We start from the raw sequence: 25,070 nt of genomic DNA, 5'->3' as shown, positions 1-25,070 counted from the left end.
TTTTTTTTTTTTTTTTTTCAGTTAGACACTCTTTGATAGAATTGTCAGATTGCAACCAGGGGCAGTGGCAACAAGTGTAATCCCAATGCCTCAGGGAGCTGAGGCAGGAGGATCTTGAGTTCAAAACCAGCCTCAGTAATAGCAAGGTGCTAAGCAACTCAGTGAGACCCTGTCTCTAAATAAAATACAAAACAGGGCTAGGGATGTGGCTCAGTGGTTGGTGCCCCTGAGTTCAATACCCAGTACCAAAAAAAATTGTCATTTGAAGACTATAAGTCCAGATGATCAATGGAATATGTATTCTTCCTTGTAAGTAAGTGAAACAATTATTTCAGTGGTTAGACAAGTATGACTGTAGGTGACCTTTCCATTTTTACTCCTCTATCCTTTTGTACCCTATTACAATTCCATACTATGACCATGAGTGTGTAGAATGAGACCCTATTCTGCCTCCAGTCTCAGCTTATCAGTCTCTTGACCTGCACATGGCTTAAACCTGTACATGTGGAAAAAGTGGGAAGCTCTTTTATGTAGGTAGCTAATGATGAATCATAGTCTTGGACTTCTTAGTTTTCTAACATTGCTGTAAAAATTTCTATCAATGTAGTGGCTCCAAACAATAGATATTTATTCACCTACAATGCTAGAGGTCAGAATAGTTTTAATAGTAGTATTAATAATAGTATTAAAAATAGTGTTTTGGGCCCAAAGTAAGGTTTTAGCTGGGCCTCATTCCTTCTGAAGTGTTATGGTTTAGATATGAGGTATCCCCCCAAAACTTGTGTGTTAGACAATGCAAGAGTTTCTAGAAGTGTAATTATTGGGTTATGAGAACCTTAACCTAATCAGTGAATTACTCCACTGATGAGAATTAACTAAGTAGTAACTATAGGCAGGTAGGTTGTGACTGGAGAGATAGGTCACTGGGGGCATTCTTTGGGGATTTCTATTTTGTCCCTGGTGAGCAGAGCTGTCAATCTCTGCTTCCTGATTGCCATGCTGCTTTCCTCTGATAAGCCCTTCTGCCATGATGTTCTGCCTCACCTTGGGCCCAGAGCTGTGGAGTAGCCATCTGTGGACTCAGACCTCTGAAACTGTGAGCCTACATTGTTCTTGTCTGTTTTTTTATATCCAGGGGAAAATCCATTATTTTCCTTGTCTGGCTTCTTGAGGCTGCTGGCTGCCTTAGCTTGTGGCTGTGCCACTCCAATTTCTGCCATGTGGTGTCTGTTATCTCTTATCAGGATACCTTTAATTACATGTAAGCCCCATCTGAATAACATCTGATGATGTCTCCATATTAGTATCTATAATGTACTCAAATGTGCAAAAGTCTTTTCTTGTTGTTTTCCATATAAAGTAACAGACACTGCTATGGTTATCTTTAAGGAGACCCCTTTTTTCCCCTCAATCTACCACAGGTCTTCAGGGACACCTCTGAGATCAATTTAAATTTACATATTCTCTTTAGTTTGATTCCATCCCATTTATTGATTCTTAGTATTAATTCTTGCACTATAGGAATCTTATTAAAGAAGTTGGGGTCTAATCCCACATGATGAAGATTAGGACCTACTTTATCTTCTATTAGATGAAGAGTTTCTGGTTTAATTCCTAGGTCCTTGATCCATTTTGAGTTGAGTTTTGTGCATGATGAGAGATAGAGGTTTAATTTCATTTTGTTGCATGTGGATTTCCAATTTTCCCAGCACCATTTGTTGAAGTGGCTACCTTTTTTTCCAATGCATGTTTTTGGTGTTTTTGTCTAATATAAGATAATTATAATTTTGTTGGTAAGTCTCTGTGTCCTCTATTCTGTACCATTGATCTACCAGTCTGTTTTGGTGCCAATACCATGCTGTTTTTGTTACTATTGCTCTGTAGTATAGTCTAAGCAATGCCACCTGCTTCACTCTTCCTGCTAAGGATTGCTTTAGTTATTCTGGGTCTCTTATTCTTCTCAGCAAAAGAAACAATATGTGAGGTGAAAAGAGACCCCATCTTGGTAGCAAATTTTTATCCCTCACACAAAAGATAGAGCCCTAATCTCTAGGGTATATAAAGAATTCAAAAAACTAAACACAAACTCAAAATAATAATAATAATAATCTAATCAATAAATGGGCCAAGGACATGAACAGACACCTCTCAGAAGAGGATATTCAATCAACCAACAAATACATGAAAAAATGTTCATCATCTTAAACAATTAGAGAAATGCAAATCAAAACTACTCTAAGATACCATCTCACTCCAGTCAGAATGGCAGCTGTTTTTAAGACAAACAACAATAAGTGTTGGTGAGGATGTGGGGAAAAAGGCACACTCATATATTGCTGGTGGGACTGCAAATTGGTGCAGCCAATATGGAAAGCAGTATGGATATTCCTTGGAAAATTGGAATGGAACCACCATTTAACCCACCTATCCCTCTCCTCGGTCTATACCCAAAGGACTTAAAAACAGCACACTACAGGGACATAGCCACATCAATTTTTATAGCAGCACAATTCACAATAGCTGAACTGTGGAACCAACCTAGATGCCCTTCAGTTGATGAATGGATAAAAAGATGTGGCATATATACACAATAGAATATTACTCAGCAATAAAAGAGAATAAAATCATGGCATTTGCAGGGAAATGGATGCAGTTAGAGAAGATAATGCTAAGTGAAATTAGCCAATCCCCAAAAAACAAATGCCAAATATTTTCTCTGATATAAGGTGACTGACTCATAGTGGGATAGGGAGAGGGAGCATGGGATGAATAGACGAACTCTAGATAGGGAAGGAGTGGGAGGGGAAAGGAGGGGGCACGGAGTTAGCAATGATGGTGGAATGTGATAGACATCATTATCCATTGTACATGTATGAAAACATGAATTGCTGTGAATATACTTTATATACAAACAAAGATATGAAAAATTGTGTTCTATGTGTGTAATAAGAATTGTGATGCAGGGATGGGGATGTGGCTCAAGGGATAGTGCATGCGTGCAGCCAGGGTTCGATCCTCAGCACCACATACAAACAAAGATATTGTGTCTGCCGAACACTAAAAAATAAATATTAAAAAATTCTCTCTCTCTCTCTCTCTCCTCTCTCTCTGTTTAAAAAAAGAATTGTGATGCATTCTGCTGTCATGTATTTAAAAAATAAAGCAATTAAAAATAAGTAAAAATAAAAAATAAAATAGATTTACATATTCTCTCTAGGATTTTTAAAGTATTGCCTGGGGCACAGGAAAATGATTCTGTTAGTCCTAAAACCACAACACATTTCTTCAACTCTTTTAAGATACATGTCCAAATGTCAGAAATTATCATATGCTCAGTTCAAGTTATTATTAGTTTCTGTCATTACATAAAAATAGTATCTTTCTTTGATTCATTTTCTTCATCTTGGAAAATCATGGTTAAAGACATTTATAGCCCATCTGTCATTTATGACCAACACCAGTACAATTTCAAGAACATAAAGAAGTACTTAAATCATTGAATGACATAAATTGCAGTCATAGGAAATGGTATAGGAGGAGAGGCAGAAGGGTTATTGGGTTCTAGTAAGATTGGTTCAGAAGGAAGGAGTCCATGAACAATTTTTCTAAGGGTCTTAGAAGATTTCTGACCCAAGCCCTTGGATGGGAAGGGCTAATTGAATATCTTTTCCTTTGTTCACCATTCTGTCCTATGTTAACCACTCTGTAGTTCTCAGAATTTAGATTTTCCAAGACAACGAAATTCAATAAAGAGCTAATATTTCCTAAAATTGTATTTGCCAACTAACTAATTCAAACACAATACACAAATAAATATGTGAGCAACAAAATATATGACTATCTTCATTAGGATCATAGCATAAAATGAGAGAATATTTTGTATCTTGAAAACATTTTTAAAAGTAATGTGACAGGGCTGGAGTTTAGTTCAGTGGTAGAGTGCACATGCGAGGCCTTGGGTTCAATCCTCAGCACCACATCACAAACAAACAAACAAACAAATAAATAAATAAGACTTCTAAAAAAAATAATAATGTGACAATCTCAAAGAAGAAACGTCTTTAAATTGAATAAACTCAGGTTTAGGAAAATTTTATAGTATTCTTAATCTCAATCCCACCTATTTTTTAAAACTAATTGGTGAAATATTAATCAAGAAACAGCAACTGACTTTTGATTCAATCTGATTTCTCTGCCTTATAGAATTCTCATCAACAACTTGAGAATATAAAATCAGGAATTTGTTTCACCTCTCTTGAGACATACATCAACAGGGAGCTAAGAGCATGATAAGATGATTTTTGCAGAGGGTTATTAAATACTGATCACTCTGTTAATCTTGGATTCTGTAGTCTTGGGAGATTTATATGTGTTTTATATTTCTAATGAATTCCCTAAGCTCACTAAATCTCAGATAAAACTGCTTTTCATACCACCTCATGTTTTTCAGACTGGGAATCTAAGTGTTATCTACTTGAGTGTTTGTATCATTGGATAAATAGTTTGATGTTTTATTTTTAGCCAACCCAATAATTCTGTCTTTGACATATAAACGTGTACATCAGGCAGTAGGAAAGCATTGTTTTTTGTCAGCCATAAGAGGGATCTGTGACATCAGCAAAGTGAGTAGTTTCTAAGAACATCAGTCTCTGTGCAGCATCCAGATAAATGTCCAGCGTCTTTTATGGCAACTGTGTCATGTCTAATAGGAGGGCAGTTGGAGACAGCAACAGTGCCACCCCCATGCAACATTTTAGCTTTACTTGGGAGCATTTTCTCCACTGTCCTCTCCAGTTGGTCATGTCTTTCCATCTACTTTTCTAGCAATCTTTCCTTTTCACTTCTTTATGACTTGGGTCACAGAATCTGTGGGAATGATTCCAGGTTTAAATGTAAGCAACATTGGTGCAGACGTCTCCCTGGGTTTCTGAACTGTGTGCTTCCCTGAAATCCTGGTTTTTGCATTCATTAGTATTCCTTGTCTTCTTGAGCACCAGTCTGCACATAGAATTTTCCAAGAAATAACAAGGGAAGATATGATCCCAAGTAGAGTGTTCATTTTTTCACAGAATGTTAAACATAAGATTCTAACTTCTCATTATCTTGAAAGAATATTGTTTAGACAATAGGAAACAAAAAGGATCCATTCATCCCAAGTAGCCATTGTTCATTTGCTACTGGTCTCTCATGCCTTTGTTAGAAGTACCCTCTTTGAAAGGAATATCCTTGATGTCCCATCTTTTCTGAAAAAGTCCAACATTTTTAATCTGTCTCAAAGTTTCCAAATATGGAGACACAAATGTTTAAAAGCCTGGCCACCCACAAAAGTTTAGCATATTTTTATTATTCAAACCATGGTGAAGGACTTGGGATGAACAGGAGATAGGAGTCCATCTTCCCCCTACAAAGGTGGCAATTCCTTCTTCTCACATTATGTGCCTTTCTATATTAAATCATATTTTAAAAATATGATTAAATTTTAGAGTGCTTTTAGATAACAAATATTTATACTCACTATTTTAGTTGATCCAAACAATCCTTTGAAATAAAGGTATTCCCATTCCCACTTCACAAACTAAAGAGAGATTTAAACCAAATAGCTTTTCCAATGTTGCAGGCTGGTCAGCAGAGCGGTCATCCCTTGAACATAAGGCTCTCCTGACATCAAAACTTTCACGTTAGTTGTTAGTTTCCTGGGCAGAATATCAGTTCACCTTGTTAAGCTCATTTACAATTTTTGCTATCAAATAGGTATGGGAAGTACTGAGCTCAGAATTGGGCAGATTACTTCCAGCTGGGCTATTTAGAGTATCTAATGTTCACTGTGAGCTTCTGGGCAGGTACATGGAAACACTTACTTGGAAATACAAGTACTCCTTTTTGTTTTGTTTGTTCCTTATCTTTACAGAGCATCAGGGATGTTGTCTGGAAAATGTAGCCCACAGCTACGGACAAAGAGTCTTAGTGTGTTGTCCTTTAAGGATGCTATGGGAAAATTTTGTTATTTTGTCATTTCTTATGTTTAATATTCTCTTTGATAGTTTCTTCCAATATCTCTTTCTGTATTTGGTTCAAGCCCCCATCAGCTTTAGGTGGAATTATGAGATGCAGAAGTTTGTGCTGGATCTCTGCTATTCCTGCTCTGAACCCGCCTCAGAATGAGCTCACCATGCATGAGCCCCAAGTCCTGTTGTTGCTCATCATCTAGATTTTCCTTTACCCAGAAAGTGCTTTGAGATATGGAATATTCTATAGAATCTAAAAACGTTCACTTCTCCTTATAGGTTCTCATCCTCTCAGTTTTGTGATGAGTTAGAAAATGACGGGCATGAAGACATTACTCCATCAGAGAAGTAAACTGGGACAAAGAGGGACTCTGGCACCTCTGACTTCCTTGACCCTAGTTCTGAGGCTACTCTTCAATACTCTGTGTCTCTTATCTTTTAACCAGGAAAATAGAGACATAATGCTAAATAATATTTCAGGGGGTTTTGAAAAATTAAATGAAATATGAAAAGCATGTGGAAGTAATATGCAACCAGTGAGGAAGAAAGGGGAGGGAAGGGAGGAGAAAGGAAGGACAGGAGGAGGAAGATGATAATGATTATTCTCTCTGGTTGCCTTTTTTTAAATGAAAGAAGAGAATAATTGGCAATCTAATAATACATATACTTATCAAAACTGTAACTTAAGGGACCCAATTAATGTTGGAAGAGTGTGAACCAACTCAGTGCTTCTTTTGGGAAGAACACAGTAGACCTTTATTTCTTCAGGTCCATGTTCTGAACACCCATGGGTACTGAGCATTGGAAATTTCAAGGTTTATACCAATAGCAGCATTCTTTCAGGAACCTAAGAATCATCTTTTTCTCAGTAGGGCATGGGGGTCTTATGAATAAGGGGATAGTTCTTCACTGATAAGGTTGCAGCCAACTGACTGTTCTGGGAATCTTGGGGTCTGAGAAGACTCATGAGCTGAGCACCTGTCCTTCACTGCTGAGTGCAGTGCACATAGAAGTCTTCAAGTCTTCTTTGCCTGCCATTCTTTGCCAGCTCAGTGGAGAGCCAAGAGGTGCTGCAGGAGCACTTTCACTTCTTCAGCGTGGGTGCCCTGGATTGTTAGAGGGATTTTCACCCAGGGAGTGATGATTAGATGTTTTATACACAACTTCATGGTCATCTTCGCTCCAACTGCAAGTTAGAGAATATTTTCAATGTTGCATCTGAGGTTTCATTCTTTCCATGTTTGCAGATGTTATGGGAGACACTTGTTGATCTCAGAGTATGAGAAAATTGGGAACAAGGAGACACTGATTAGAATCATCCATTTATCTTTTCTATTGTCAGTACATAATTATCAGTAATTTTCCCCATACAGCATGATTTTAATTTGCTGCCAATTTAGGACAAACGTTTCTGAGTCAGTTCACTAACATATTTTATGATCAAACTCTGGATCAACTTGGAGGAAGTACAGGGTGATTTAGGGAGATTGGGCACAGACATGGGAATCTCAGATGATGAAAACTGTGACTTAGTCTTTCTATCCTTGTTAACTTTCTTGTGCAGTTTTGTTTTCATTTGAAAGGGGAGTAATGATGGTCTTTAATGTAATTCTCAATGTTTGTTTCTACAGAAATCTCAAGGAAGAATGGCCATAGCAAATAATTTTACAGCAATCTTGTTTGCCTTACTGGGTTTAACACAGCAGTCAGAGCTCCAGCTGCCTCTCTTCCTCCTGTTCCTAGAAATCTATGTGGTGTCAGTGGTGGGGAACCTGGGCATGATCCTCCTGATTGCAGCCAGCCCTCTACTTGACACCCCTATGTAAGTATTTATTCAGCTGCTTGTCCTTCATTGATCTCTACTGTTCCACTGTCATCACCCCCCAAATGCTGGTGAACTTTGTAAAGAAGAAGAATACAATACTTTATTCTGAGTGCATGGCCCAGCTCTTTTTCTTTGTAGTCTTCGTGGTGGCCAAGGGTTACCTCCTAACTGCCATGGCATATGATCGCTATGTTGCTATCTGTAGTCCACTGCTTTATAATGTGACCATGTCCCCATGGCTCTGCTCACTACTTGTGCTGATTGCCTTCATCCTGGGTGTTCTATCTGCTGTGGCCCATACAAGTGCCATGATGAAACTGAGCTTCTGCAAATCCCACATCATCAATCATTACTTCTGTGATGTTCTTCCCCTCCTCAATCTCTCCTGCTCCAACACACACCTCAAAGAGCTCCTACTCTTTGTAGTTGTGGGGTACAACTCCTTGGTGCCTACCCTGGCTGTTGCCATCTCCTATGCCTTCATTTTCTATAGCATCCTTCGTATCCGCTCCTCAGATGGTCGGTTCAAAGCTTTTGGAACTTGCAGCTCTCATCTCATAGCTGTGGGGATCTTCTATCACCTTCATGTATTGCAAGCCCCCTTCAAGTAACTCCTTGGACCAGGAGAAGGTGTCCTCTGTGTTCTATACCACAGTGATCCCCATGCTGAACCCTTTAATATACAGTCTGAGGAACAAGGATGTGAAGAAAGCATTGAGGAAGGTCTTTGTGGGAAGTGAGTTTTCTTCTTTGAGAGTTTAGAGATGGCAGAAATAAAGAATGTGTTTTGCTCATTTTTCTTTGTTAATTCTGTTATAACATGCATAATATCAGGATTTAGATTTTTTGTTTTTTTTTTCTTTGATTTTTTTTTTTTAGTGCTATAAATTGCACCCAGTGTCTTCTGGATTTTAGCATTGTATGTAACTAAGAACTCTACCATCAAGGCACAAACCCAGTCCCAATATTTACATTTAAAATAATACTTTTTCATCTGGAGTCAATTAAATTTTTAAAATAAAATAAAAAACATTTTGTACTAGTGTTCCTGTGTTTTGACATAAAAATTGATATGTAGATAGCTTTGTTTTCTTACTGCAATAGAAAAGGAATTAGAACTCAGGTTTTATCTAACATTATTCTTCTCTTCCTAATATTCTAAGCTTCTTATTGAAGAGTGTTATGTGAAGGGTACTGAGTCCTCTACTCATATTCATGGTAGAACACAACCTTATCTAGATATCATCCATTAATTCTTTATAGAACAATAGAAATGTACAAAGAAAAAAAAGAAAAAAAGAGAGAGAAATCAAACAAGGAAACACAGGATAAACAGTTATAGGACAAGAATGGCAATTTTAGTCAGAAGGTCTTACTTAATATGCTTTCATTATTTATTTTTTATTTAATACATTAAAAATCCCTATATTTCTATTTCCTTGCCCATTTGAGTTCTCTCTACTGAGATACAGAATGAGAGAAGCTGTGCCCCATTCCATCTTAATTTTATCATATTTATATTGTTAGTAAATGTAGTCAGATATGAGAAAACATGCAGGAGCCTAAGGATTAGGAAGAAAAAAAGAAAATATCTTTAATTCCATATGATATAATTTTTATCTTGAATCCCTAGGGAATCCATGATAAAACTAAAACAAGATGTAAATTAACACTCAGAAATTGATATTTAAAACTACTTACAGGAAATAAATCCTATTTACAATAGAAACAAGAAGATAAAATACATATTACTGTATTTAACAAACATATGAAAAATCAATTAGAGAGAAACATTCCAGTACACATAAAAGGTAAAGAAATATGCTTGAACAAATGAAAATATACTTGCTTTTTTTCACAGAACAATTAAACATGTATATATACTAGTTTTCCCCAGTTAACTTATAAATTTAACACAGCTTCAATATAAAAACCAAAATATCTTTTTATGGGTTTAGACAATATTTTCAACTTTACTGAAATATCTGTATATATTAATTCTTTGAAGTACAGTTGACATACATGAAAATGTGCATATGTAAAATGTAGAATTTTATTAATTTTAATATATAGATATACCTTTGAAACTTTCACCACACTCAGGATAATAAACATTTAGTTTGGTCTCAAGAGTGTTTTTTTGACCTCTGTTCCTAGACAATAATTGATTTGTATTTTGTCTTAGCATATTATTTGCATTTCCTATTTCATGGAAATGTAATCACAGAGTATGTATTAATTTGTTAGCTCATAACAGAGATTTAAATATTCATTTATAAATTCATTTTTATAGCTTTATCATTTATAGGTTACCACAATATATTCATTTATTTCTTGATGATTATTTGGGTCATTCTGGTTATTACAAATAAAGTTGCTATGAACTTTCATGTTATGGTTTTATGTGGAAAACGTTTATTGATATTTCTTTTGAGCAAATACCTACAAGTAAAAAACCTGGATTGTATGGTAGATATATTCCTAATTATCTTAAAAACTGCCATATTATATTCTAATGTGGCATATTTTATATTTGACTTAATTATGCAAGAGAGTTACAGTTGGTCTGTATCATCTCCAACATTTCGTTTCATATTTTTATTTTTATTTTAGCAATGGAAATATGTATTATTAGTGTTTTGTGGTTTTTGTTAACTTTTACTGCTAACAAATGATACCAAACTAATAACATTAATGTTTTCATGTGTTACTTGTTCATTTATTTATTTGTGAAGTGTCTGGATAAATTCTTTTGCTGATTTTATTACTGAGTTTTTGAATTTTATTATTCAATTGTACTTATATAATTATGCTGAGTGTTTTCTCTCTCTGGATGCAAGGCCTCTGTCAGATGTATATTCAGCAAATATTTTATCCTAATCTTTGACTTGCTTCTCATATTCTAAATAATGTGTTGTTCAAATAGAAAGTGTATTTGATTTTGATGTTCTATTTATCAGTTTTTAGTTAAGTGTTTGTGTAATCTTCTAGAAAGCCTTTAAATACTTCAGAATTCCAAAATACATTCTCCTAGGTTTTTCTCTAAAAATTTTTATAGTTTAGGTGTCACAATTAAGTCTAAAACTTATTTTGAATAAATATTTGTCCTAGCTTTTAAGAGTCCTCAAGGTGGGGCTGGGGATGTGGCTCAAGCGGTAGCGCGCTTGCCTGGCATGCGTGCGGCCCGGGTTCGATCCTCAGCACCACATACAAACAAAGATGCTGTGTCCACCGATAACTAAAAATAAATAAATAAATATTAAAAAAAAAAAAAAACCTCTCTCTCTCACTCTCTCTCTAAGAAAAAAAAAAAAAGAGTCCTCAAGGTTTGGGAATGTAGCTCAGGGGTATACACAAGGCTCTGGGTTTGATTACTAGTACTGTTGTTGTTAACTAGATTTCTGATTGTCATTACTGAGATTGGTAGGCTATAGTGAACTCATACTAGTATAACAGAACTATTCAAGAGCGAGGCTAGTAAATATGATATCAACTTTATTTATACACACCAGAAGGAATATAAATGATAATATATAAAACATTATTATTTTTCCAGCTTTACAGAGGCAAAATAGTATTGAACTATGAAATATGAATATAAAAATGTGCCAAATAAACTATAGTATATCCATAAAAAGTAACTTTGACTTTTGGAGCATTCATATTACTTATACAGTAAATAAAATAAAAGAAAAACAACAGAAATAATAACAAATATCTAAAGGAATATAAACCGAAAAAAATTATCCAAACTATATTTTAAATTGATAATATAAGCACAATGGGGGGGAGAGCTTTGGGTTGTAACTTAAGTCATACCATTTTGACTTTGTTTCCTCAAGCCAAAGAAGAACAAACAAAACAAAACAAAACAACAAAAAAGAAAACCTTGTCAGCAAATGCTGAGCTTTCCTAGTGATTATTTTGTTATGTTTTCTTTTAATCATATATTTTTCTCATTGTGGGTTAACAAAGATCTCAAATCAATGATCTAGATCCATTTTAAGAATTAGTAAAATAAAAGCAAATGAAAGCCAAATAAGCAGAAGGAAGAAAATAATCAAGACCAGAACAGAAATAATCAAAACATAAATTAATAAATGAACGATAAAAATCAAATGAACCATACCAAATGAAAATCGATAAAAACTAAACAGAAAACAAAACAAAACAAAAATCAAACATCTTTTTTTCTGAGAAAATAAATAAAATCAATGTCCTTCTAAATAGACTAACCAGAAGAAGAAAAACAGAAATTACCAACGTAAAGAATGAGTGAGGTGACCTCTGCAAATTATAAACATTTAAAAATGATTAATATGAATAATTATGAAACATGACTGAAAAAATTCTGGAATTTAGGTGAAAGTGTTTAATACTGTGAAGGAAACAAACAACCAAAATTCACTGAAATGGAAGTGGATAACTAGGATTTCCCTGCATCTTTTTAATTGGATCAGAAAATCTTCATAAAAAGAAACTCTTAGATTCATATTGTTTTTAGGGTAAATTCTATTAACCAATTAAGGGAGCAAAAATACCAACTCTACAAATCCATTCCCAAAAACTCGAATACAAGACTTCCTACCACATTCTGTGAAGCCAGATATCCAAATATACCTGGATATTTGGATACCCTGAATCCAAACCTGACAAAGACATCACATGAGAGAAAACTGTAAGCAAACATCCCTCTTGAATAGATGTGAAATTCTAATCAAAACAGATCTAATATGTTAAGGAGACATTATGTCACAGTTGAGTTTATTCCAAGGAGTTGATATTGGTTTAACTTTTGATAATCAATGTAACTGATACCATTTTAAAAAACTAAAAAAAAAATCAGTAATTAAAAAATCAACAAAATTCAATATTATTTTCTGATTTAATTGAAAAAGCTTTCAAATAATTGGAAATAAAGAAATTTCTCAATTTGAAAAAAAAAATATAGCCAATATCATATTTAATTTTAAATGACTGAATGATTTCTCCCTAAGATTAAAAACAAAAATATCAGCTTTCTTTACTTCTATTGAATATTTTGCAGGAGATTCCAGGCATTTCATTAAGTAAAATAAAAATAAAAGATATCAACATTGGAAAGAAAGAAATACTATTGTAGAAAATTTAATGAAATCCTCAAAACTGCTTCTGGAAATCAGGGTAAAGTATTAATATATAAAAATAAATTGTATTTCTACATACTAACAAGGAATCATCAAAACATAATATAAAAATAAATCTATTTACTATAAAATCAAGCAAGTGGGAAATATTTAGGGATATATCTGACAAAATGTTAAAAACTATACTGAAAAGATAAAATACTGTTGAGAGAAGACCTCAATAAAAGGTGTGGTGTACCATGTCCACATATTCTTATGACAATGCTCCTCAAATTGATCTTAACATCCACTATGATCAAAAGAAGTTATTGCACTAAACCTACCCACTTCGAAGACTTATTAGAAAGTTGCTGTCATAAGACAGGGGTTTGGCATCAAGATCCACAAGTAGACAATAGAAAAGCATAGACAGTCCAGAAATAGATTCACACACATACAGACAACCGATTTTTTACAAAAGTGCAGAAGTATTTTAGTGATCAAAAGGTAATCTTTTCAACAAATATTGTTGAAACCAATTAAATGATGCAAAAATTAAACTTTGATCCATACTTGACATATGCATGATAGATCATATACCTAAATGTATAACCTGAAACTGACGTTTCTAGAAAAAAGCTTTTATGAAAATTTCTGTGACCTTGGCTTGGACAAATATGTGTTGGATAAAACAAGCAAAGCATAATCCATAAAAAACATAGTGATAAATTAGACTTCAGGGCTGGGGATATAGTTCACTTGGTAGAGTGCTTGCCTTGCATGCACAAGGCCCTGGGTTCAATCCCCAGCAACAGACACACACACACACACACACACACAAAACAAAATTGGACTTCATTAAAATCTTGAATTTTTATCACTCAAAAGACACAGTAAAGGGAATGAAAATAACCCATGGACAGGGAGAAAATATTTCACATCATTTATCTGACAAGTAACATATTCAGAATATATAAAGATATTAAAAGCTTTTGAAATAATAATAAAAAATAAAAACTTTATAAAAGGGGCAACTAACAGACATTTCTCTGAAAAATATATAACCAAAAAGATGTTCAACATTATTACTCATTAGAGAAATGCAAGGTAAATCACAATAAAATATCACTCTATCCTTATTAGAAGATCAAAATAATAATAAAAGAGTGATCACATAAAATATTGCTGAATCATTAAACTTAAAATAATTATTCTAAGTAAAATAAGAACCAAACAGGAGATTAATAACTATATGGCTTAATTTGCATAAAATTCTTGCAAATTAAAAGTAACCTCTAGTGAAAAATAACATGGAAGTATAGGAGGAAGGGGTTGCCAAGGAACAAGAGGAAACATTTAAATATGATGTTACATTCCCCATGCAGATAGTGGTGATGATGTAGTTACTGTATACATTTGTCAGCATTTATTCAATTGTATCCTTTAAATATGCAGAGTTTATTGTGTGTCTATTATGCCTCAATAAAGTAATTAGAAAATAAGAAAGAAATGGAGAAAAGATTATAGGAGCTCAGCTGGTCAATTCTTCTCAGCAAGCACAACTTTTAAACTCTGGTTTTACAAGGAATTTTGAGAAATGGGTGGAATGCATGGACAGAGGTGTTACTCCGAATCTCCACTGGAAAGCATGTGGCCATGGAAATGGATCCCTTTTGACAGTGGAGGCTGGAAGAGAAATAGTAGGGAACTTATACCTTGAGTAGATGAGGTTGTTAAGCATGATCACTAACTACTATTTAATTATTCTCATAGGAAATCAGTCATTATACTGGGAAATACAATGAGATAGGAAGAAATAGAGTATAGAGGGGAATTTGTTATGGCTGCCTCCCAGGACCATATCCATAAACTTAGTGTCCTGAGTTTTCGAAGGGAAGTTTATCATTTATTAAATTGAAGGTAGAATTGTCAGTTGTCTATTCATTTTGCTAGAATAAATTATCCTCTCATAAAACAGTCTCACTGGCCTACCTTGAGCTAGTTGTTTTGCTGCTAATGATATCCTCAAGGGGTGTTTGTATGTATGTATGTGTGTGTGTGTGTGTGTGTGTGTGTGTGTGTGAGAGAGAGAGAGAGAGAGAGAGAGAATTTGCATAAACTTTAATGAAAGGGGTAACAAGCAGCTGTGGTATGGGGAATGAGAATTGGTTGTTAACTCTAAGAAACTTGGAAATTAGTTTTAAGAAAAAGAGGAGGTCAAATGATCATCATGACCCTTAATCATGGTGACCACTAACTCTGGGGTAGGCCACATCTCTTCCTAAATACTTTGCTGAGAACATTTTTAACATTCTTATTCCTCAAGTTGTAGATGAAGGGATTCAGCATGGGGATGACTGTGGTGTGGAACACAGAGGCCACCTTCTTCTGGACCATGCTGCTGCTGCATGTTGGCTTGAAATACATAAATATGATGGATCTATAGAAGACCCTTACAACTGTCAGATGAAAGCCAAGAGTACTAAAGGCTTTGGACCTGCCCTCAACTGAAGGTATTCAAAGAATATTGGTGAGTTTGAGGGAATAAGAGATGGTGATGGGGCCAGTTTGTGTCAACAAGTTGAATCAACCTGAGTATCAGCAGAAGCTCATTGAGGAGGTGCTAGAGTGGGACACCTAGCTGTAGGAGGGGAATTATGTCACAGAAATAGTAATGGATGTCATTGTCCCTATGGAAGGAAAGTCAGATCATGGAGGAAGTGTGGGCCATAGCTCTAAAGCCTGCCATGATACAGACTCCTGTCCCAGCACACTGCATATCTTTTGGGACATGGTAACACTGTAGAGCAGTGGATTACAGACAGCTGCATATCTCTCATATGCCATGACTGCAGGAATATAGCACTCAGCAACAGCAAAAGTGCAATAGAAAAAGAGCTATGTCATGTATCCAGAATGGGAAATAAAATTTTGTTTCCATATAAAGTTTTTCCAAAATTTGAGGAACAGAAGATATCTAAGAATGACAAATTACAAAGAAAAATGTATGTAGAATTTTGAAGCTTACAGGATCATACCCGGGTTTCCCATTACAGTGACCCCTAGAAACAGGAGGAAGAGGGGCACCTGGAGCTCTGGTTGGTCTGTTGTTAATCCCTGAAGGACAAATTCAGTCATAGTTTTTGAAGTGAGGAACGAGAGATAGGTAAGCAAGAAATAAAAGATGGAGACCAGGCAGAGTAACACACGAGAGTTTATTTGTCAGAGCTGACAAATAAAAGCCATCTCTCTATAGTGGAGAAAGGCAAACAGGCTTGGGTTCCCGGACTTCTATGGGGCAGGCTCAGGAATCAGAGCCAGGCAGGTCCTATTGCTGGAGGTTAGGGGTTGGGTGGGTATGAGGGAGTGGTGAGCATTTTTCAGAAATGCCCCTGGGCAGGAAAGTGATGCTTTTTCCTTAAAATGGCAGCTGTCACTTAAGATGACCATCAAGATGCTAAGCAAGAATTTTACAGTTTTAAAATTGCATCTGGTCATTTCCTTCAGGAAATAGACCATGAACCTAAGAAAAGGGAAAAGTCACAGAAAGTAAGAAAGCTTCATTGCCAGGGTGGGAAATTGTTTTATTTCTTGTGTGACAAAAGAAAATGCTAGGCGCCATCCCAACTTGGCTGTGGCTCTCAACAATTTTTTTCATGTAAGCTTTGAGTTTCTTTTAGTAAAATATCATTATATGTTATACAGAAATAGAGAAGAAGTACAATATGATCTTAAAATAATTGGGACGTATCTGACCAGGTCAAGGTTGCCTCCCCTACCTCTGTTATTTTTTTATTTTTATTTTTTTTTTTTTTAACCTTCAGAGAGCATACTGATGTCTGGAACAAACAGGCATAGTTACAGCTAGAGCTAGAACTTCATCTGACCTTTCCATGGCTAGTGCCTGCTGGGATCCTCCATGCTTTTAACACCAAGGTTAAATTGATTGTTAAGAAATTAACTTCAGGGCTAATAATAAGCCTTCAGTGCACTGGATGGTTGTTTACTATAGACTGAATAAGAACTTGGGAGACAATGCATATCATAAGGTCAGGGTTCAAGGTCATAGAAGGAAGCACAGCAACCTTGATGCTCCAAGTTAAGAAGGTTTTCAAATTGATCTGAAGTTCCCTCTACCCAAGTCCCTGAAAATCACTAATCTTTTGTCTTCACAGCTTTATTTTTGCTAAAATGTCATATAATCGAAGTTAAGCAATATTTTCCTCTACTTAGCATTTTCCCTGAGAAATATGCTTTTACATTTCCTACAGGTCATTATGTGGTTTGGTAGCTCATTTTTTAAAATAATCAATGAATAATATGCCATTGTATAGATGTAATGCATTGTTTATTCATCCATCTGTTAAAGCATCTTGGTTGCCTTCAACTATTTTTAATAATGAAATGCAATACACATGCAATTTTTGTGCCTTGCACAAAAGTATAACTTGCATAAGTTTTTCTTCCTCCAAAAAGTAAAATTAAAAATTTAATTTTGTACATTGGAAATGCTAAAAGTCTTTGTATACTATAACTGCAGATGCAAATACCACTTACTGTCCTTCTTGTTCTCAGAATAATTTCATCTCTGCTAGTATTCTCTGAATCTTGTGCTCCTTGGAGAATATTCTACTCATCCATCTCCTTGGAGGTCAAAGACCTACAATCAATAAGTAGAGTATTCCCTTGCTTAAAAGGGGCTGATAAGGATATGGGATGAAAAGGAATCTCATTCTCTCTCATCTAGTGTCATTAAATCTTAGAGCTATAAGAGACCTTGAATATCCTCTATCCTAATATATGCTTTCATAAAAAAAATGTAAAAGTAAAGTGACTTTTCCAAAGTTACACAATGAATTAGCAACATAGCTGTGGCATGAAGCAAGTTTTAGAGATGGTCACCTGGGGCTCTATTTCTTCTTCATTTCTAATAGTTTCTATGGGGTTTTTCAATGCTCATAACCCAATTCTAAACAAGATCAGCAAGGCACTAGGGGGGGCATATTTTCCATAAAGCCAACTATGTGAATTCATCTCACATCATAAGAGAGCAAACATAACCCATATAGGAGCATTCAAGTAAGTGCTCATATAGGAAAGGCCTCACTTCCTTAAAGCTTTTGCTGTAAAATAGAATTACTTTTGGATAATTGCAAATTTATTTTCCAATAAAACTATCTAGCTCAAAATATGTGGATATTAACTCACCCAATGCAACTGAAGTTGGAGGAAACAAGTTTTCTCTTGCTTGTGATGTACAATGGGTGGAACCATAGAAAGATGTGTCTTCTCTTTCTCCTAATTTCATCAATGTCCTAAGATGTACCCACAGTACAGAAATGGATAGGTGGAGCACAGGGGAATTTTAGGGCAATAAAACAACTTTGTATGATACTGTGATGGTGGATACATGCCATTTATATTCTTGTCAAATAAAACTTCTTTTACTTTTTCTTTAAACCATATCCTTATTACTGGATTGGCACTGGGGACAAGGACTGCATTTTGTTAACAACTGGACTTTACTAACCTTCAATAGTTACCACTGAGAATCTTTACATGGTGAGTTTTATAAAGAACTTTTTTATATGAACATCTATTTTGACTCAACTAAGAACTTTCTTGTAAAATTACATTTTATATTCTTATTTTGTTGGAAATTCCTGTATATTTGATGTTATTAAGGTACATGTGGTTTGCTGAAACCCTATCCTTCTTTTTGTTTTGGAGACTACAAAAATTGCAACAGGTCAGATGATCAAAAGAATTCACAAGAATCCTGTGAGCATTCTCATGCAAGGCTTTCTATAAAGCCAAGGAGAAAGGGCAAGCAGGTGTCGGAAGCCCGATAGAGTAACAGAGTACAGATTTATTAAAGGTGAAGGTAACACTCTATTAGGTAGAATGGAGTGGGTTGAACAAGAAAGAGAGGCTCAAGGCCCCAATGTATGAAAATGAGGCTCTTATATCCTGAGCTGTATGGCCTTCTCTTCCCTATATGGACCTGATTGAAGACCTTACCCCAGTTGCTCCCATTGGTTATTTTATGATACTTGACTAGAATATTTTCCAATATCCCCCACCCCTGTTGGTTATTTTAGAAAACCTAATTAGATTATTGTCCACTTTACCCTCATTGGTCATTTTAAAGTTTGAACCTGTGGCAAGAATGGTTATGGTGATAAGTCTCAGTGGCAGAAGTAGCAGCTTCTTTTTAATACCATGTGTCTGCCATCTTGATGTCTCTGAACTCCTACCTAACACTTGGTTGTTAAAAATGTACTCAAAAAGCATCTGAAGAAATCTACCTGTGCCAAGGGCATACAACCTATTCTATATATTTAACCTATTCTCTATGTAATCCCCCTGCTTATAGGACAGCCATTGTATTCCACTATAGTGCCACTGCTGGGAGCACCTGAGTAGTAAAATGTGTAAAATCTTTCCATTGAGTATTCCAATTTATTTTCTTAGGATCAGAAAACAGTATGCCTTGTGTGTTTGCAGTCCTGAGGTTGAAAATGATCTCACCAAAGTGCTGAGATTGCCTTTGAACTTGTGATCCTCCTGCCTTAGCCTCCTGAGTCACTGGGATTATAGACTTGTGATGCTATGCCTGGTCTCCAAGTTGTTTTAACTTCTAAACTTCCTCACATTGAGAATAGAAGCTACTCCTGGACCAGCCAGGTGCTGATGAAAAATTTTGTGTCTAATGATGCTGGGATAAATCTGTGTATGTATATTTCCTAACTTGTTCCCACTTTACTTTATTTTTCTCTTATAAAAGCTTTCTTGCCCTGAGTTTTCTATAGATTAAGGTTTGGAAAAGAATTGTTTTCTCTATTTTCCTTCATACCAATTTGATTCCAAGGGTATTTGTAGAACAAGATGAGCAGTAGAGTCATAACTCTTCCACTTGGTAATGTTGTGGAAATCCCATTAAGTAAGGGACCAAGTACCACTTAGAGGATTAGAAAACTCAGGTTTATTTATATCACCATACCTAAATGATCTATGGCTCTGAAACTCAGGAGCTGAGGTTACACAGGGATTTTGTAGGAAATTTGATTTTCTCTTTCTTTCTTTCTTTCTTTCTTTCTTTCTTTCTTTCTTTCCTTCCTTCCTTCTTTCTTTCTTTCGATTGAACCCATAGCTTTGAGCCTGTGAGGCAAGCACTCTGCCAACTGAGCTATATCCCCAACCCCTTGACATTATTTCTTAACTATTAAAACATTGTTGGGTTTGAACTCTTGGCCTATGTGACCAAGGACCATGAGAGGAAGTTCTTCTGCCAAGCAGTTTACCAAAGAAGATCAAAGGCAGAGAAATATCTGTAAGTGATATCTGGAAGTGGTCTTTATCACAGGCAGCAGTTTCTCAAGATAACTACAAGTCTACAGTCCTAAGAGGTATAATTCAAACCTAGCATAGAAGTGTTATGATTTAAACGAGTGTTTAAATAACACCCTTACACAGACCAATAATTAAGTAACACACAAAGACCAAAGATATAAAGTAATATTTCCCTCTTAATTCCCCCCTTTTGATGCCTGATAATATCATATAAGGCTGGATATTTAAGGTCTTCCTGTTCTATTGCCTCATAGGTAGGTCCAGAAGTCAAGACCATCCGTAGTTTTATTGCCTCTAGGTGTGACATAATAAAACGGATGCAGGCATTTTAAAATGCAAACAAATATCAGGCCTAAAAGTATCATAAAGAGGGGTCCTGCCAGGGGCAAGAGCCAGGATTCCCAACTCCAATAGTTTCCCTAAATTGACCAGAAGTTTTCTTATTTGTCTCTCCTGCACTCCAGGTTTATTGGGGATTCTGGGAAAGTTTCCAGAGAATCCAGCCTATGTCCACCTCTTAACTTTTGACTGACAGCAGGATGGCATCAGATTTTCAAGTACCCACTGTCATAGTAACTCTAAATCAACACTTTGTCTTGTGTTGACCAATTCTAGTTGGATTCTTAACTATACATTCTTATAGATTTTATGGTTAGGAGGAACTATCCTTATCTCCCAGAGTTTGAGGATCTACTCACATAAATCTCCTGGGTTCTTCCCATTAATAATATCGTGGGCCTGCATTTCCTCTGCAGTTAACAGATTGCTGGGGAATGTGACATATCCTGTGCACTTAGGCCAGACAGGGATGTAGGTAAATTGTTTCTTGGAAAAGAAAGCATGTGAGGGTGGTGAGCACAATGGGCCCATTTTATAGAATTATTCTCTTAATCTTGTATTCCCATTATCCTTGTCTGTCTGTCCCCTAACAGTAACACTAATTTTAATATTTGTTATTTATACCCCCATTTCCTGTTTGCCTGACAAACACCATCTTGTCTCTTTTCTTCCTTCATGATTATTTACATCTCTTAGATTAAGATCATTCACTAGAGGTGAAAAGTACAAATACAAAGATTTTGCGGTTTTCTGACTTTGTGGGTAACCTCAGCACCCATTTCACCAAGTGCTTATTATTTGAACTTGACACTACTTTCTTTGAACAAACTTCCAAGTTATAATGATGTGCTTAATCTTATTTATAGGTGTCTAGTTTTCTTTTATTTTTTTAATATGTTGCTGCAGGAAATTCTTCCAGGATGGTTACTGTATTTTTTTGGTTATACAATCTGGCAGGGCTGATAGGCAGCATAAGAAGGATGTCACCCAGGGAGTGCATCTTCTCTCTGACATAGCTTCCTCATGTTGCTCCCTACCAAGAGTCTTCACCCTGACCTCCATGTGCCCCAAACTGACATTGGCTTATATGACATCTTTTATCATGCATCTTGCAACCCAGCCCCTCAGTACCCCCTATGTCAGTGAGCTCAGGAGTCTGGGTGTTCTTGTCCCCAGTCCCAGCACTACTTTCTGCAGCAGTCCATAGTTCCCTTTTTATCTCTGCTGATCTCAATTCTCTCTGCTTCTATGCTTCTGCTTCCTGAGTACCATCAATGTTTTGCAAAAAAGCTGAGCTGATTCCAGAACTTGGCTCCCTTCATTGTCCTGTGAGTCCTATGGAACATTCCAAGATTCCATAAACTTGACAAAAGACATGTCATTTTAATGGAAGAAATGACCTCGCACTCTGTTTCTTCGTCCATCTGTCTCCTTGCTCCTTCTCATCTTTTGTCTGCTACCGAATCTTTCATATTCCTCTCCTGTCTCTCAGCAGCCTCCAAATCCCTAGTTTATATGCCCAATAAGAACAGCTTCATCTGCATCCTCTTCCTCAGAGGTCTTTTATCCCCAAATCTTCATCAAATAATAATAATAATAATAATAATAATAATAATAATAATAATAATAATAATTATTATTTGCTGCTGGGGATTGAAACCAGGGCCTTGTTCATGTGAGGCAAGCACCCTACCAACTGAGCTATATCCCCAGCCCATCAACTTATTTTTTGAAGTACAGTTCCTTTCCCAAGACATAATCTGGTGACAAATATTATTCTAATAGTTTGTATCTATTTATACCTATGTCATAATTTCTTCACTGAAATCAACTCCAGAGACCAGGAATTCTGGACTTTTCCAAATGCTTTGTCTACAAATGCATCCCTCACTTACATTCAGAGGTGTTATCTAGTTTTTAATTAGAATTTATGTTTATCACAACATAACTCTGTTAGATGTTCACCCAGCTAGTTATTTTTGTACAATGGATAATATATCAAAAAAGACTCCTGTTGCTCAAATAAGACTCCCACTACAAACTATTCAAAACTAAACTAATTACTTCCTTTGTTCCTTGGCCTTATCCCCTTGTTTGTTCTGATATTTTGACCTTGGATTGTCTTTCTTTTTATTGGCTCACTTGACTTCCACAACAGTTGTTTGCTTTACACAGAATCATGACTATGCCCCAGGACCCCTTTCTATTATAGAATGCTGCCCATCCATCATTTTTTCCATAGAATTTTTCTTTTCAAGTTTTCCAAGTACATATTTAAGTGAAAAAAGAACCATTTTTAATCCTATTCCTCAGAAATAGTTCTCATTAGTGCTTTAATGTTTAAATATATTACATTATTCTTGGTATTTTTTTCTTGACATCAAGTTTCCCAAACTAGAAACATTCATTTTTGGGGGTACAGGGAATTGAACTCACTCAACCATTGAGCCACATCCCCACCCTTATTTAGTATTTTATTTATAGATAAGGTCTTATTGAACTGCTTAGCACCTTGCTTTTGCTAGGACTGGCTTTGAAGCCTCTGGAATTACAAACATGTGCCACTGTGCCCAGCCCAAACTAGAAATATTCTGACAGATAATTATACACCCTGTTAGAACTTGATTCCATGATAATTTTCCCATGTGCCTTATCACGGGTCTCCCAGAAAGCAGATCCCAGTATATACTTTGGATTGTTACACAGGGAGCAGACCAGGAGAACAAAGAAAGAAAGACAAGGAAGGGAAAGGCTTATGCAGAGACCTGATATCAAGCTGGCTGGTAGTAAGAGCTCAGACTACTTGGGATACATCTTGTGAGAAACTTTATAAACTTTGCTTTAGGACATTTGATATGTGGGACTAAAGGAAGAACATTTATATGTTGACTTCATTACCTACTGGACAATTAATTCACTACAGAAATGAATTTTCCTGTACTTCCACACTGTGCATGCATAGGTACAAAATGGGGCTTAGTGGAATCTGATTGTGTCTCAAAATTTGGCATCTACAGGGAAATTCTATGCAGAAAGTGAGAGGGGCCCAATGTAGGCATGAATCTGTTGGGTTGCCCCAATGTATAGTGGGTCAGATCCCACACACCTAGTACCACAGTGTCAAGCAAGACAAGAGTCAGTTGTGATTGAGAATTTGAAATGCTCTGTGTCTGATGTAGTAAACCCCTTACACTAGCCAGATCTCCTACTAGAGTTCCTCTGTATTTTCTGGTACCTAATTTTCTAATCATTTTTTCCTTTCTGACTTTTTATCAACCACCTGAAACATCTCTCACTGCCCAGAAAACCCTGTATGATTGGGCCTCAGACCACTCCTTGCTTCATACACAATGGACAGTCCAATGTGGCTCACAGCTCACCACGGTTTCATAGGCTCTCTCACCTTCCCACCAACCCATGCCACTATCCGTGGGCTTCAACATGGCAGCAATCTGTTTTTCAACATGAACACATTATGTTAACCCATCTGTGAAGCAAGGTCAGGTTCATTTGTCTCTGTTAAGTGCAATAAATCCTTATATGGGCATACTGTAATATATATGGGCACTGGGATTGGGATATCAGTGCAATAGTAATTTACATGGGAGTTCAATCACCTGTTATGCATACTTTCTGAAACTGCCTGGCACAAATTGTCAAATATAATTTGTATCATGAAACAGAATCTTACTCTGCTGCCCTGCATTATGACTCAGATCTGTAATTTTATTCATGATGGGAAGATCCAATTGCATAATCACTTCATAAACAATTCTTACTCACTTAGACTCTGTAAGGTCCCAGGTACCCTGAGAACCAGTTATCAAACACAGAGTAGTCTTTGTCCAAGAAGGAATAATCTGTCTGCAAAATCTAGGGTGTCTACACTATTGGAGCTTGCCAGAGACTCCAAACATCATCCTTATTTCCATGGACTCCTCTAGCATTATTGGATTAATTAGTCTATTGTCTAAGTGGCAGTACAACATATACCATGGCAATCTGAACCAGCTATAAATTCCTCTTTTATTCTAAGAACAATTTAAAATTAGGAGACTTAACTTAGGGCAGGGGTACACACCTGTAATTCCAGCAACTCAAAAGGCTGAGGCAGGAGGATCACAAGTTTGAGGCCAGCTACAGAATCTAAGGGAAGCCCTGTCTAAAAATAAAAAGGGCTGGGGATGTAGTAGAGCACTCCTGGGTTCAATTTCTAGTACCCTCCCACCACCAGAATTAGCTGGCTTTTTAGTCTCCAGAAAAATAGATTTCAGAACAAATATATTCTATGCTGTCTCCAAAATCCAAAACATGCAAATGTTTTTCTTTTTATTTCTTGTGTGAGGTTCAAGCTATAATCACATTCTCTGCCTCCAAGGCCATGTCCACTGGATCCAGAAAAGCTCTGGGACCCTTGGAGCTTATATATAGTTCTTGGACATG

General features: G+C 36.0%; 1 protein-coding gene across 1 annotated transcript; it reads left to right on the top strand.

Annotated features, from left to right (window-relative positions):
* Positions 1-7,651: 7,651 nt before the first annotated feature.
* On the top strand, positions 7,652-15,446 carry LOC107153528 (olfactory receptor 8D1-like). The gene is given in 4 exon segments (XM_015499083.1): positions 7,652-7,828; positions 7,830-8,404; positions 8,406-8,566; positions 15,262-15,446. Coding segments are annotated over 4 exon segments (1,098 nt in total).
* The last annotated feature ends 9,624 nt before the right edge of the window (positions 15,447-25,070 follow it).

This window comes from Marmota marmota, unplaced genomic scaffold, assembly GCF_001458135.2.
Source record: "Marmota marmota marmota unplaced genomic scaffold, marMar, whole genome shotgun sequence".
Lineage (NCBI taxonomy): Eukaryota > Metazoa > Chordata > Mammalia > Rodentia > Sciuridae > Marmota > Marmota marmota.
The sequence above is the reverse complement of the archived record's forward strand: the minus strand, read 5'-3'. Positions and strand labels throughout refer to the sequence as shown.